General features: G+C 48.6%; 1 protein-coding gene across 1 annotated transcript in view; it reads right to left on the bottom strand.

Annotated features, from left to right (window-relative positions):
- Nucleotides 1–2539: 2539 nt before the first annotated feature.
- ZBTB7C (zinc finger and BTB domain containing 7C) overlaps nucleotides 2540–13581 on the bottom strand; it is a gene marked incomplete at its 3' end in the record, with an annotated part of 92429 nt that continues 81387 nt past the window's right edge. Inside the window, exons 3-4 of the mRNA XM_080362269.1 lie at nucleotides 8042–9242; nucleotides 2540–3172 (exon numbers count right to left, since the gene is read on the bottom strand). Of these exons, the coding sequence (XP_080218395.1) occupies nucleotides 2540–3172; nucleotides 8042–9226 (1818 nt within the window). The 5' untranslated portion in view covers nucleotides 9227–9242. The remainder of the gene's footprint in view (nucleotides 3173–8041; nucleotides 9243–13581) is intronic.

Raw genomic sequence — 13581 nt, forward strand, 5'->3', positions numbered from 1 at the left:
TAGATGCTTAATTAATGTGTAGTTATTTGGGCTTTCCAAAAGGTGTCTTTGGAAAGCACCAAAGTTGTGTGTCTGGCAAATATCCATAGACCTGAGGCCATGGAGGTGGCCAAGCTGGGCCAAGGAGGGGGGCGACTCAGCACCTGCAGTGGCTTAGCCCTCTCCTCATGGTCACAGGCAAGATAACCAAGTCCTGCTAATAATTTAAGAGCATCAATTCATACACTTTAATAAATACATCTCTATTTTTCCATCCACTTTCTAGTGTTAATGAAAGTTAAGGGTGATTGTCCCGTGAGTAACTAAGGCAAATTTGTCTCTGTACGTGTGTTTCTCTCCTTTTTCGTTTTGATTTTTTTTCCATTGTTTTGTACATAAAGCAATCACGTAAAAATAGTTATAAATAGAAAAATTGCAAAGTTTTTTTTTTTCCCCCGTTGACAAATAGGAAAAAAACAAACAAACAAACAAACCCAACGAACCCAACAAACAGATTGAGACAGAAAAAACACCTTGCTTCAAGTCCTTGTAGATTATACAGTACTCAGCATCTTTGGATACTTTACAATGACTCCATATCGTAGACAAAAAAAAAAACCCACCTGAAGTAACCAGTCACCTGCAAAACGTTGCTTGTGTAAGAAGTTGATATAGATTAAAAAACAAAAAGAGTTTGATGCAGTTTTAAGAAGTTTTCTCTTTTTCTTTATTTTTCTCCATTGACTTGTTGCAGGCAGAGTCTTTCTGGGTTTATTTTTGGAGGAGGAAGAGAGCATTGGGCAGTTCCTTGGTATCGCTCTGCTATGGGTGGTTTCAGAGCTGAAGTCCATCGTGCCCTCATGATGGGGCTGTATCCCCTTGTGTCCCCCACGCTTCGGTGGGGAGACCTTTATCCAGCCGCCACTTCAGGGCTCCATTATCGATGGGCAAACCAAAAAACGACTTAACCCATGGTCCTCTCGTTCCCTTTAATTCTGCTGACGTTAAAAAATAAAAAGCCCTAATTTTGTAGCATTTACATTTTTGAGAGCTGGTTTCCTGTAAAACCAGCTTCCCAGGGCACCCACCACAAGACACCTCAGCCAGCGGTGAAACTGGGGTCCCACCATGTCTAAGAGGAGCCATCAGAAGCAGGTGGCCATCAAAAGCCTTCATCCTTGAGGGCAGCTCACGTTCTTAGAGGATGAAGGAAGCCAATGGGGTAATTCCAGCAAATCTACCACTTTTTTTGGCCTCAAAAGAAATATTAGATACGGGTGGCCAAACCAAGACCTGCAGGGACCATGGGGAGGACCCCTGACCTGGTGGCCACCATGGGCAACCTTCAGATTGGAGCAGCCCGTCATGTTACTGCCTCATCTTTTCAGCCAACAAACGGTGAGGAAATAGCATTTTTACTTGCTTGCAAGTACACAAAATCATCTGCAAGAAGCCTTTTGGGGTCTCCTTATCCACATAGATCCCTTGAGATGAGCAGCACAGAAATTTGCACACCTGATTTTTCCCCATCAACACTCAAGGGACACTCAAGTGTTTTGTAAATTTTTATCATCAATATATTAGGGGGAATTAAGGACAAAAACCCAGAATGGTCAGCAGCGGTGAATTCTGAATCTTTGGTTTGAAATGACTTATTCATTTCAAAATCCCCATGTGTTCTATTTTCACAAAGCGAGGGTTTAAAAACACCTCAGGATTGAAACATTTCTGATGTTTCCATGAATTTGCATTCACATTTTCAAGCAACTGAAGTTAAAATACTCGGAGCAGACTTTGGTTCTCCTTCTGAAATTTGGAAATGGCCAAAGAACCAAAATAAGTAAGATCTTGCTTTTCCACTCTGGTCTGCTCCTGGGTGATTTTTTACGACTTTCACCAGCACTACAAATCTGATTTACCACTGAGAAAGGCAATGGTCGGGATCTTCTCCCGCCCAACGTGGCTGCTTGACCCTCCCCTTTATCCCTTGTAAAAAGAATTTTGTTGAAAGACATGGGAATTAATTGAAAAAAAATCCCCAAAAACTAAAAAACAAACAAACAAAAAAACAGAAAACAAAACAAAAGTCCTTTTGACCAAAAGGGCCAAGGAATGTAACACATCAAAACCATGTCTACACAGCTTGGTGGTGTCCAGCAGGCCTCGTGGATGGAAAATGGGGAATGTGTCCCCACAAAGAGCCACCGCATGGTGATGGCCACGGCCTGGACTAAGGCAAATGACATTTTCGGGAGTGTTGAAGAGAGCAGCAGTCCTGGTCTGGCCTTCCCGGATGTAACAAGTAGCAGTGGGTGGTTGGAGGGGGCACCAAGTGCCCCACGGCCCCAAAGTCAAGTGCATCGTAGAGTCTAAAGTGCTGGTGGCCATGGGGTGCAGCACCCACCCATCTGCTCACCGTGGGGATGTCCCCGTGCCCCAAGCCATGGGGACAAAGAGCTTCTTGGGAGCCAGATGATGAGAAAGGGCAGAAGGGGACCCCCAAGGGAGCCCATCGCCCTGTTGGGAAGGGAGCAGACCCACGGCGGGACCAGACGTGGGTTTAGTTGCTCGCCTCTGAGATAGGAGCCATGTGGCCGAGCCCCGCCAAGCCGCTGAAGCCCGTGCTCCACGGGTCGGGGAGAGGGAAGAAGGGTTGGGCGGCGAGGTTCTCATTATGGCCCAGGGCGAAGGCGAAGATGCCCGCGTTCCTCTCCATGTCCAGCTGGGCTCGCCTCAAGAGCTTCATCTGGGTTTCTTCAAACTGGCTCTCCAGCTCTTGTAGGCTGAAGGGGGTCTTGGCCCCGCTCAAAAAGTGCTTGGGGCTGGGGCCGGGAAGGCACATGGCCGCGCCGCCGAGGTGGCCGCTCATCTCCTCCAACGTTGGCGGCATCACGAAGCTCTTCTCCACCGGCGGGCCACCGGGAGCGAAGAGCAAGCCGGCCGCCCTCCAGGCCGCCGGTTTGCGTCCTCGCCGGGGCCGCGCGATGCGGCAGCTCTGGCGTTTGATGTGGCGGTGGAGGTGGTCGGAACGGGTGAAGCCCTTGTAGCAGAACTCGCACTGGTAGGGCCGGACGCCTGTGTGGATGCGCATGTGGTTCTTCAGGTCGTAGTTGTGCACGAACTTGGCGTTGCAGTGGATGCAGAGGTACGGCCGCTCCCCCGTGTGCTTCCGCATGTGGATCTTCAGCTTGTCCTGCCTGCAAAAGAATCATAGAATTGTTTTAGTTGGAAAAGATGCTCAAGATCATCAAGTCCAACTGTTCACCCACCCCTGGCACTGCCCCATGTCCCTGAGAACCTCATCTCTGTGTGTATTTCCAACCCCTCCAGGGATGGTGACTCCAGCACTGCCCTGGGCAGCCTGTTCCAATGCCCCACAGCCCTTTGGGGAAGAAATTGTTCCCCACATCCAACCTCAACCTCCCCTGGCGCAACTTGAGGCTGTTTCTGTGTGTCCCTGTGTCCCCTCAGCTCCTGTTCTCCAGCTGAACCCCCCAGGTCCCTCAGCCGCTCCCATCACACTTGTGCTCCAGCCCCTTCCCCAGCTCCGTTCCCTTCTCTCCCCTCGCTCCAGCACCTCAAGGCCTTTCTTGGCGTGAGGGGCCCAAATCTGCCCCCAGGATTGGAGGTTTGGCCTCCCCAGTGCCCAGCACAGAGGGAAAATAATCTTAATTCAACTCTTCCTTCCCCAGGGCGACAACGCCTGAACATCACACAGATCCAGCCCTTCATGTCAAGAGCTTGCAGACCATCCCCAAAAGTGCAGAACAGCCTAAATTTGAGGAAAAATATATAAAAAGTAAAGCCAAAACACATACAGGGATATCTAAATAAGCAGAGCTACATTCCCACCTGCAGATAAGGAAATTATCTGAACTTGTGGGGCAATGCTGCTGAAACAAAAACATCTCTTGGAGAGGACTTTTTCTTTTCCTTTTATCCTGGAACTGACCACACGGTGTCTCAGGAGCTTTGGTTTGGAACGGGAACACGACACAGGGGAGGTGCAGGCAGAGGTGCAGCCATGGGAGAGCACCATATCCACCCCAATAGCACGTATTTACAAATATAGCATTTATCTTTTTTTTTAAGCATAATATCTAAAAACATCAGCAGTATTTTCCCAAGCTGGCAGTCCAGCCTCTGTGTTTTTTTTCCCAATAAACATCTCCTTCTGCAGTTCACAAAAAGCCCCAGTGAAGGCAGATTATTACAAAAAGCAAAGCTGAACTAAGTCGAGTGCTATCTAGATCGCAAGAGCGGAGTTGAAATAAGTAAACAGCAAAGTGGGAGAATCCATAGCTTTCCAAAATATTTTCAGCCTGGTCCCTCTAAGACATTAGTAATGTGGCTACAAATATGTAGAATATACTGAATCATGTTATTATTATACATAAAAAAAATGCGAGCATGCAAAAAAAAAACCAAAAAACACCAAAAAAAAAGTCTATTTATGGTCAAGCCCTCCAAACTTGCAAGGTGCTGCCTTTGCACTAATTTCTGCACCTTGAAATAGTTTTGGGTGATGTGAGCTGCAGCACATTGGTGCCCACCATGCGCAGGGTCTGAATCCAAATTCCAGCCCTGAAATGTCTAAAGATGCTGTTTTTCCAATACTTTTAACAAGGGCACATTTCCCCTGCAAGTGCCCAAGACGAAGCAGCATGGAAGATTTAGTTCCAAATGGATAGCGAGCAGCGCAGGCGTTCGTAACGCGAAATGTTGGGAAATCTTAATAAAAAGCAGAGCTACCAGCCCCACCTATAATATAATTTAAACCTATATATGTGATGTTTAACATAGCTGGATCACTCTTCCTAATAAACACGCAGCGTGCCAGGACCGTGTAATGTAAATACAGGCAAAGCTGGGGTTTTTTTGAGGCTATTACCCATCTCCGGCAGCAGATGGGGAGAAACTCAAACCTTCCTGCCCCGGTAGCATCTTTGTGGGATGGAAAAGAGGTTTTATGGCTTTACCTGGAGAAGCCCAGAGGGTTTTTTGGGGGGTGAGAAGCTCCGGTCAGGCACCCGGAGGAGGATGTGACACGGGATTTGTGAAACCACACTCTGCGTGTGTGAATAACCTTAATGCAATTGCATTAGGAGAGCGACCGGGGCTCTGCGAGCTGTCACAACACAAATAATCGGAACAAATAATGTTAACCTTTCCGGCTGGAACAGTTTCTCCTTGAGCACTCGGGGGCTGCCTTGGTGGAAAAGCTGAAATATTTGCAGTTTGCTCCAGCGTTTTTGCAGGGTAAACCAGCAGATTAGATGCTGAGCAGCTTTTGTTTAAGGGAAAAAATTAATGAGCTGTTAAATGAAGTCCAATGGGATGTCCCTGGGAGTCGGATCCAGGTCCTTGCCGTGGGATGTGGGAAAGGGATGTGATGGGGAGGCTACAATAGATATTGTATCTATTCTCCGCAGTGGATTTTCTCTTCCACAGTTCCTCAAGTGCAAAAATAATATAGATTCATCCAGAAATGCTATTTGGGAACCTCTGCACCCTCATTCCCTGGGGATCCCCGGTGAACCCTCTATCACTGCCACGGGTGCGAACACGACGCTTTTGGTAAGCACGAGATTCCCCATGAGAGCAAAACACATTAATGCAAATAGTGGTGTTTAGGAAATCCCGGCAGAAATCTCTTTCTACATCTCAATCATTTTCCTTTGCTTAAATACACGCTCTCATAAAGGAGAGCTCTCACATTAGAGTAACGCTGAAAATGGCTAAAAAAGCCAAAACCAAAACAGCTCCTTCCAAATACACTTAAACCAATGTTTTGAAATTTCTACTTTGCTCGGGGTGTTAATGTATGAAAGAACCCTCCATCCTTTAGCTCTGTGCAGGGTGACCCAAACGAGCGGCTTCGTTTTGGTGAGCGATGATGGGAAATCGCACTTTTGGGTTAGTCTCAGTTTTCTCTGTGATTATTTTCTGGGGTTGAAGTCCTTCTACCTCTTTGATTTATATTTAAGAGCTGTTGGGCATATGGAGGGTGTAGAAGCTGTGGGTTTAACCCTGCTTTAATAATGGGTCATGCTAGACCATCTCTGCATGGAGCTTTTAACCTCCACGATGCTGATTTAACCTGTCTGCATACCTGAATTCCCACCTAAATCCACCTTCGCAGTGACTGTGAGTCAATACCGACATCTCTCCATGCCTCAGTTTCCCCAAATGAGCCAACGATGCTTGTAAAGGACTTTGGGAGCCCTCTGGGAGAGCTCAGCTCTACTATTCCCATCATGGGGAAGGTGTCGGTGATGGGTCAAGCCCAATTATTTCCTCATCAGCAATTAGCAGAATGATGGGGACCATAGGGATGCAGCCAGACTCCTCCCAGCAGATCCTGCCTGGCCGGAGGTGAAGACTCAGCTCTAAATTGGGAATGCAACACCAGCAGGAGCCAAATCCAAACTCGTGCGGGTGGGAATTAGCGCCGGGCAGTGGCTTTTCCCCTGGCAAACACCCGGTCGAAGCCGGCACACGTCGCGGCACGATGCTCCCCCACATTTATAACAAAGTGTCTGCTGCGTTAATGGGAGCCGAGCATGGAAATTTACTTTCAGGTCAAATCCTCATCATCTGCATAACTTCCACTCGAATATTATCACAAGGACGGGAAAAGAAAAGACGAGCTGAATGCGGGAGCACCCCAGGTGTCTGGCCATTGTCAGGAGCTCGCCGTTGCCTACTGTGAATATTATTTTCCTCCGCATTGCTCGCCCCAGCCTAATAGGGTTCTCTCTCTCACAAGCAGCCAGGAGCTGAAATACCTTGCTCTTGTCAGAAAGCTTTATTATTATGGTAAAGATTGTACTCATTAGATATTAATTATACCCAGCAAGTGCAGGTCCAGGAATCTATTTGTCTCTGCTCAGCGATTAAGTTTGCCCAGCTTTTCAGAGGAGGGTTGAAAGCCGGAGCATCGCATTTGCGTAACCTGCTCCAATTTATTACTGTCGGGGGCTTGGCTGGGGTGCAGAGAGGTGCAAAAGCTGCGAACAGAAGAATATTGGATCTGATAGTTCAGATCTGTCTTGGGCTGGTTTCCCCTAAGTTGAGATGCTCAAAAGTCCGGTGCCTGAGTCAAAGTCCCATAGATTGTTTTTCTCATCAGGCATGATGCCCTCTGCTCGCCCCCTTTGCTCATCTACTGCTATTAAGGTGCTGAGCTCTTTCCAGTGACCGTGGAGGGAGTCGAGGTGCCGGACTCCTGGGCGGTCAGCGCTCGGGGTGATAAATCACAGAATCATTTTGGTTGGAAAAGATCATTGAGATCATCGAGTCCAACTGTCAACCGAACACTGCCAAGTCCACCTTTAAACCATGTCTCTAAGGAACTCATTTACGCATCTTTTCAATCCCTCCAGGGCTGGTGACTCCACCACTGCCCTGGGCAGCCTGTTCCAATGCCCGACAACTCTCTCGGTGAAGAAATTGTTCCCAAGATCCAATATAAACCTCCCCTGGTGCAACTTGAGGCCATTTCTTCTTATCCTATCACTCGTTACTTAGGAAAAGAGACCGACATCCTCCTTGCTACTAACAAATAATAATTAGGATGGCTCCAGCCTCAGAAAGCCCAGACACTGTCATGTCCAAACATGTGCAACTTGGCTGTGGTCTACACTGATGCCAAAATGTGCAAGCCCAAACTAATTACATCCCGTAGCTAAATGACCCTCCTAACTCAACGCATCTCTCAGCACATCAAAGATGAAGCCTCCTCGCCTGTTTGACCGCTTCTTTTCCAGCTCTCTCTGGTCCAACTGTGGTGAACTATGGTGGGGTTGAAAATATCCTGTTACTTATTTAAGCTTCTGTCCAGCGAGCAGATGGATCCACAACCCAACAAAATCAGTAGGTTCGTTTTCTTCCTCCACCCTCTTTTTCTAAACAGATGGAAATCATGTCCTGCTTTCTTGACTTATTTTTTGGGGGAAAAAGGGATGTGTAGCTCAAGGATCAGCCATGATGTCATGATGTGGCTCCTCCAACCACCACCAACCCCCCATAGACAGCCACACGTGGCAGAGGTAATCAACACAAACCTGGTAAAGCGGACTTCACAGATATTGCACATATACGGCTTCTCTCCTGTGTGGGTCCTCATGTGTCTGGGCAACTTGCCGGCCCCCATGATGACTTTGTTACAGATGGGACATTGCTGGGATGCCTTGGGCTTTATCCTCCTCTCTTCCTCCAAGGGCCATGGGGGAAAAACTCCTCCAAACTGGGTAGCGCTTAGGAAATTGAGATAAGCGCTATAGTCAGTCTCTGCCTTAATATGCCCTAAGGGAGCTGCTGGGGTGTTGGTAAACATGTCCTTGAAGAAGTCATTAGGGAAAGGAGGCGGAGGCAGGTCTTCCTTCTCCTCCTCTTCCTTGATCTTCCTCTTTTTGATGACCAGATCCAAGGGGCCGTTGTCTACTTGGGGCTCCTCGAGTTGGGAGAAGGAGCTGAAATCGCCATTCCACAGATGAGGGAAGAAGCTAGGAGTGAAAGGAGAGAGAGCTGGTCTCCTTTCCGGGATGTTTGACTTAGGGTACAAGTTTTCCCTTAGCAAGGACTCGATGGAGAAGTCTCGTATCACACCCAACTGTCCAGAGGAGTTATTGGCTGGGTAGTGATTTGGAAAGTCTTTAGGTGCTTCTGTATATGCTTCTTCGGTAAGATCAGACTTCGAAGGGCTTTGGTGACAGCTTACTTCTTGGACATCGGTTAGGTTCTCTTGATTGACAAAATCTTCTACTTCTTCCTCCTCTTCCTCTTCCTCCTCATCATCATCTTCGTCTTCGTCATCATCTTCATCCTCTTTGTCTTCTTCCTCTTCTACCTCCCTGTCCGGCTCCATGATTTCAAGGCATACGTTGATAATGCACTGGATCTCCAGCATCTTGGCAGCACTGAGGATGTGCTTGACATTTGAGGTGGTGATGGTGAGGGTTGAGGTGTAGGCAAACTCCAGGATGGCAGAAAGTGCTTCAGGCTTGACAAAGTCAATCTCGTAAACATAGGGCTGGTCTGTTAAAGTGCCGGTAGTGAAGAGTTTTTTGAAGTACTTGCTGCAGGCAGCAAGGACGGACCGATGGGTCCGGTATTCCTGGTCCTGTACGATGAGGATGACATCGCAGAGGAGCCCGTCATGCCGCTGCTCATTTAAACCACATAAGACTTCACTGCTGTGGTTCGGGAATGGGATCCCGATAAGATCTTCAATGCCATTTGCCATATTCTCATTTAGTGCCCTACGAAAAAACACAGACACAGGAGAGAATTAACAGGGGGTTCCCAATCAGTAGCATCCAAAGGACGCTGCCTTTTCTCACAGTCCTTCTCTCCCCTATCTCACTCGGGTCTCCGTCATCACCTCCTGTTTGCACTGCTCCAATGCATCTCCATGTCACCTTCAACTCTCCCCAGGTCCTCTGTGATTTAGGCTCTGCTCCCCTCCACATCTCTTTGTCTCCATCCTCAGTTCCCACAGTATCCACCTGTTCATAACCACCACAAGCTCCCTCTTCCCTTTCACATACCTCCCCCAGGAACCTTGTGCAATGACTCCCTCCCTATCATGTTTCTTCCACATCCTCCCAGTGCCAACATCTTTCCAGGCACATGTTGGATTTGCTCTGCCAGGAGCTACGTGAGGAAAGGATGATGCTCTGTTGCTTCACACGGCCAAGTGCCAGCACCTGCACCATTCAACCAAGATGATCCAGGGACTTCCCATCTCATCTACTCAATTATTTTGGCGACTGGTACAACTGGACATCCCAAATAGGAGGGACTGCCGGTCATGGCAGTTGCCTGCAGCAGGAGAACAGTGCTCAGGGATCAGTAGGTCTCTATATCTGTGTCCTCCTGCTACTTCATGCCTGGAAACCATCCCATGTCACCTCAGCATGTGGATAAACCACATAGAGGGCCATAAAAATAATCCGAGGCTGGAACAGCTCTGCTGGGAGGACAGGCTGAGAGAGTTGGGGTGTTCAGCTGGAGAAGAGAAGCTCTGGGGAGACCTTATTGCAGCCTTGCAGGACTTAAAAGGGTCCGAGAATAAACATGGGGACAGATTCTGAGCAGGGCCTGTTGCGATAGGACAAGGGGTGGCGGATTTAAACTAAAGGACAGAGATTCAGGCTGAACGTGAAGAAGGAATTGCTGTCCCTGAGGGTGGTGAGAGCCTGTCTCAGGTTGGCCAGAGAGGTGGTGGATGAACCATCCCTGGAGACATCCCAGGCCAGGCTGGACGGGGCTCTGAGCAACCTGAGCTGGTGAAGATGTCCCTGCTCATGGCAGGGGGGGCACTGGATGGGCTTTGAAGGTCCCTTTAACCCAAACTATTCTGTGGTTCTATGATCCTATGACCATGAGACAGACCAGGTCCACACAGCTGGTGGGAAGTAGGTTTGGAGTTAGCATGGACAGACACCGAGCAGGGAAGGATATCCAGGACATGGCGATGGATCTTAGGAGAGATGCAGAAGTGGCACAGGATGGGATTGAGAATCTGCCTGATCAACCTTGCAGAAGGGGCCAGAATGGGACTGCAGTTTTATTTACGTGCTGTCTCGGAGATTAACTGCTCGGCTGTGAACTGTCCCCCTGCAGCAGGGCCACGAGCTGGGGCTTGTGGAGGTGACACTGCTCTGTGTCCTGGGGCTTTCCAAAGGGCTGGTGTATTCAGAGTTGTTCTGGCTGTTTGATGTGCTGTGTGTGTGAGGGGATTAACGTGTTCATGGCCTGCTAGAGGAAGTCTCTCTCCTTTCCTGAGATTTCTCATGTGGAAGGGCTGCTGGAGCCATGTGAAAGAGGAAACATCCTACAGATAAAAAAATGACCAAAAGAAAAAAAAAAAAAAAAAAAAAAAGAGGTTTTCCTTTTGGGTGTGAGCTTTTTGCTTCCGAATTTCCCTTTGAAGCTGGAGCTGCTTTAGCAGGGGAAGCTGTCTGCCAGATGCACAGGGCATTTGATACCATGCTGACAAGTCCAAACAGGACGGGGAACGGCGCGAGCTCAGCTCAGGAGTGACGATGGCAGACAGCCATCTGCGTCCGGCCAGGCCCGTGCTCCCTGGTTGTCTTTCTCTGAGCATTTAGGTATGTAGTGTCTCCTCCATGCCCAGATCTCTTGGGAAAACATCCCTATAGAATCATAGAAAGATTTGGGTTGGAAGGGACCTTCCCAGCTCCCCCAGTGCCCCCCCTGCCATGACAGGGACATCTTCACCAGCTCAGGTTGCTCAGAGCCCCGTCCAGCCTGGCCTGGGATGTCTCCAGGGATGGTTCAGCCACCACCTCTCTGCTCAACCTGGGCCAGGCTCTCACCACCCTCAGGGACAACAATTCCTTCCTCATGTCCAGCCTGAATCTCCCTCCTTTAGTTGAAACCCATCACCCCTTGTCCTATCACAACAGGCCCTGCTCAGAAGTCTGTCCCATCTTTCTCACAGGGCTCTTTTAAGTCCAGAAAGGTGCAATAAGGTCTCCTTAAGCTTCTCTTCTCCAGCTGAACATCCCAGCCCTCTCAGCCTGTCCTCCCAGCAGAGCTGTTCCAGCCTCGCACCATTTCTGTGGCTCCTCTGGTCCATGTCTATTCTGGGCTGGGGACCCAGAGCTGGACATAGTGAGGTGTGGATGGCAATGGAAGGGCCTGGTGTGACAGAGATTGTCCACGGAGATCCTTGCTTCAGCTTGGCCACCAAGCCAGTGAGTCTTGGGGGGCCATAGAGAGCACTAAACTCTGCAGCAAACATTCCCATGGGAAGAGAAATGCCACCTCTCTTCTCCTCCACAGGGTCAATCTCCAGTCGAGACCTTGCAGACATCTTCCCCACGCCTCATCAACACTGCCAAACACTGCCTGGGAGCCTTGGGAAGATGGTGTAACCCACGTGGAGCACACCCCGGGGATGGGTTACAGACAACCAGCCTGGTCCCCACTGGACAGGGGACAAGCTAGTGAGGCCTTCACAGTGGGGTTGGAGGGCAGTCTCAACATGGAAAGTCCTCTCCAGCTGCCTCCCCATGTCCAGAGATGAGCAGAGGAACTGGGAATTACTCCCTTTGAGCCCCTACAAGCTCCAGCCACCCGAGTTTTCAACCAAGTGATGATGCTCCAGTCTCACCCGCCCCCCCGCAAGTCTCACATAATTAACTCCACGCTAATTATGTCTGTTTAAACCAAATTGATTCGTTACAGCGTGCTGTGCTTAACCATGTTAACCAGCTCGGCTCCTCTACCAGCCCGACCGGCTCCGTATCAAATCTACCCTGAAAAATCACCAATAAATGAAAGTAAATCCAACCTGTTCTCCAAGTGGAGTGTAAGACAACAAACAACCCCTGAGCCAGCGAGGAAAAGACAAAGTCCTTTTTGGGGCTTTGTATACTTAATAATAAGCATGAGCAATTAAATTTCTATTACTGTACTTATCTTCTCCTCATTTATTTTTGTTTGGAAGGAGCATTAGCGTTAAAGCAGTTCCTTGCATGAACGAACGTGTCTTCCTACGGATCTGTTTTGATGTTTTATGGCCAGATTACCCAAAGTGCAAAAGATCAGAAAAGCAGAATATTGGGCTACTCTGATGATTGTTTTTATAGATTTTTTTTTTCAGACACTATACACCGTCTTCCTTAATTTGTGGATTATTCACTTGGCAGCAAGAAGTAAACAGAATTAGTAGATCAGGGGGTATGTGATTATAAAATAGAACGAAATGCAGCTCTTTTTGGTAGAAATGGATATGTTTTCCTTCCTCTTCCCCTCCTGGTCCTCTCGGTTCTGTTAACTGAAGCACTTAGGCAAGCCGATAACTTTACAAGACGCTGGCAAAATTGAAGGTGATTCATGTCATTTCGACAGGGTGAGGAGGGGGAGGGAAGCAGCCTATGCGATTCATTTGCATACATTTGCATTTTTTAAACTCCTGGGGTGGTTTGACAGCTCCAGAGCTTCAGAAATGACCTTATGGTTCCCCTGCCCCCCGGGGGAGGTTGATGGCCAGAGGCTGGAAGTGTGATGAGGATGATGTTTTTCCTTCCTCCCCGCCTCCCTCCTCTCCCTCCTCCTGCGCTCCCCCCTTCCCCTCCCCAAGCCAAGGGTGGGGTTCTTCCAGAATAACAGCCCTAAAAATAGCGTCCCGATGGCAAAAAATGTCACCAGCGCACACACACGGCGAACGGATGACATGGAGTTAAACAGAAAAAATAAATCCCATTTTATAAGAGAAAATTACGGCGTTGTTAAAATAAACCGAGGTTGAGTTGGGGGGGAAGGAGTGGAGGGCACCCAAAATAAACGTCTTCTGCAGATGACGTCTCGAAAGATTGCATTTATGGGCATGCTTAAAACTCATTCATGACTTTCCCATCCCATTTATAAAAGAGTGATCCTGGGAGATGCTATTTGGATACAGCACGACCTCCCCCACCACGGCGAGAAAACAGGGAGTAGGGGGAGCTGAGCTTTGTCCCTTTTTTGGGTGAAAATCCATCCGTTTTTGGGATGGATGTGTCAGCAGATGTGGGCTGGAGTCTCAGCTGTGACACTGAGGTTAAACTTCACGTGGATGACACAACC

This window comes from Nesoenas mayeri (assembly GCF_963082525.1).
Source record: "Nesoenas mayeri genome assembly, chromosome: Z".
In the NCBI taxonomy this organism is placed as follows: Eukaryota; Metazoa; Chordata; class Aves; order Columbiformes; family Columbidae; genus Nesoenas; species Nesoenas mayeri.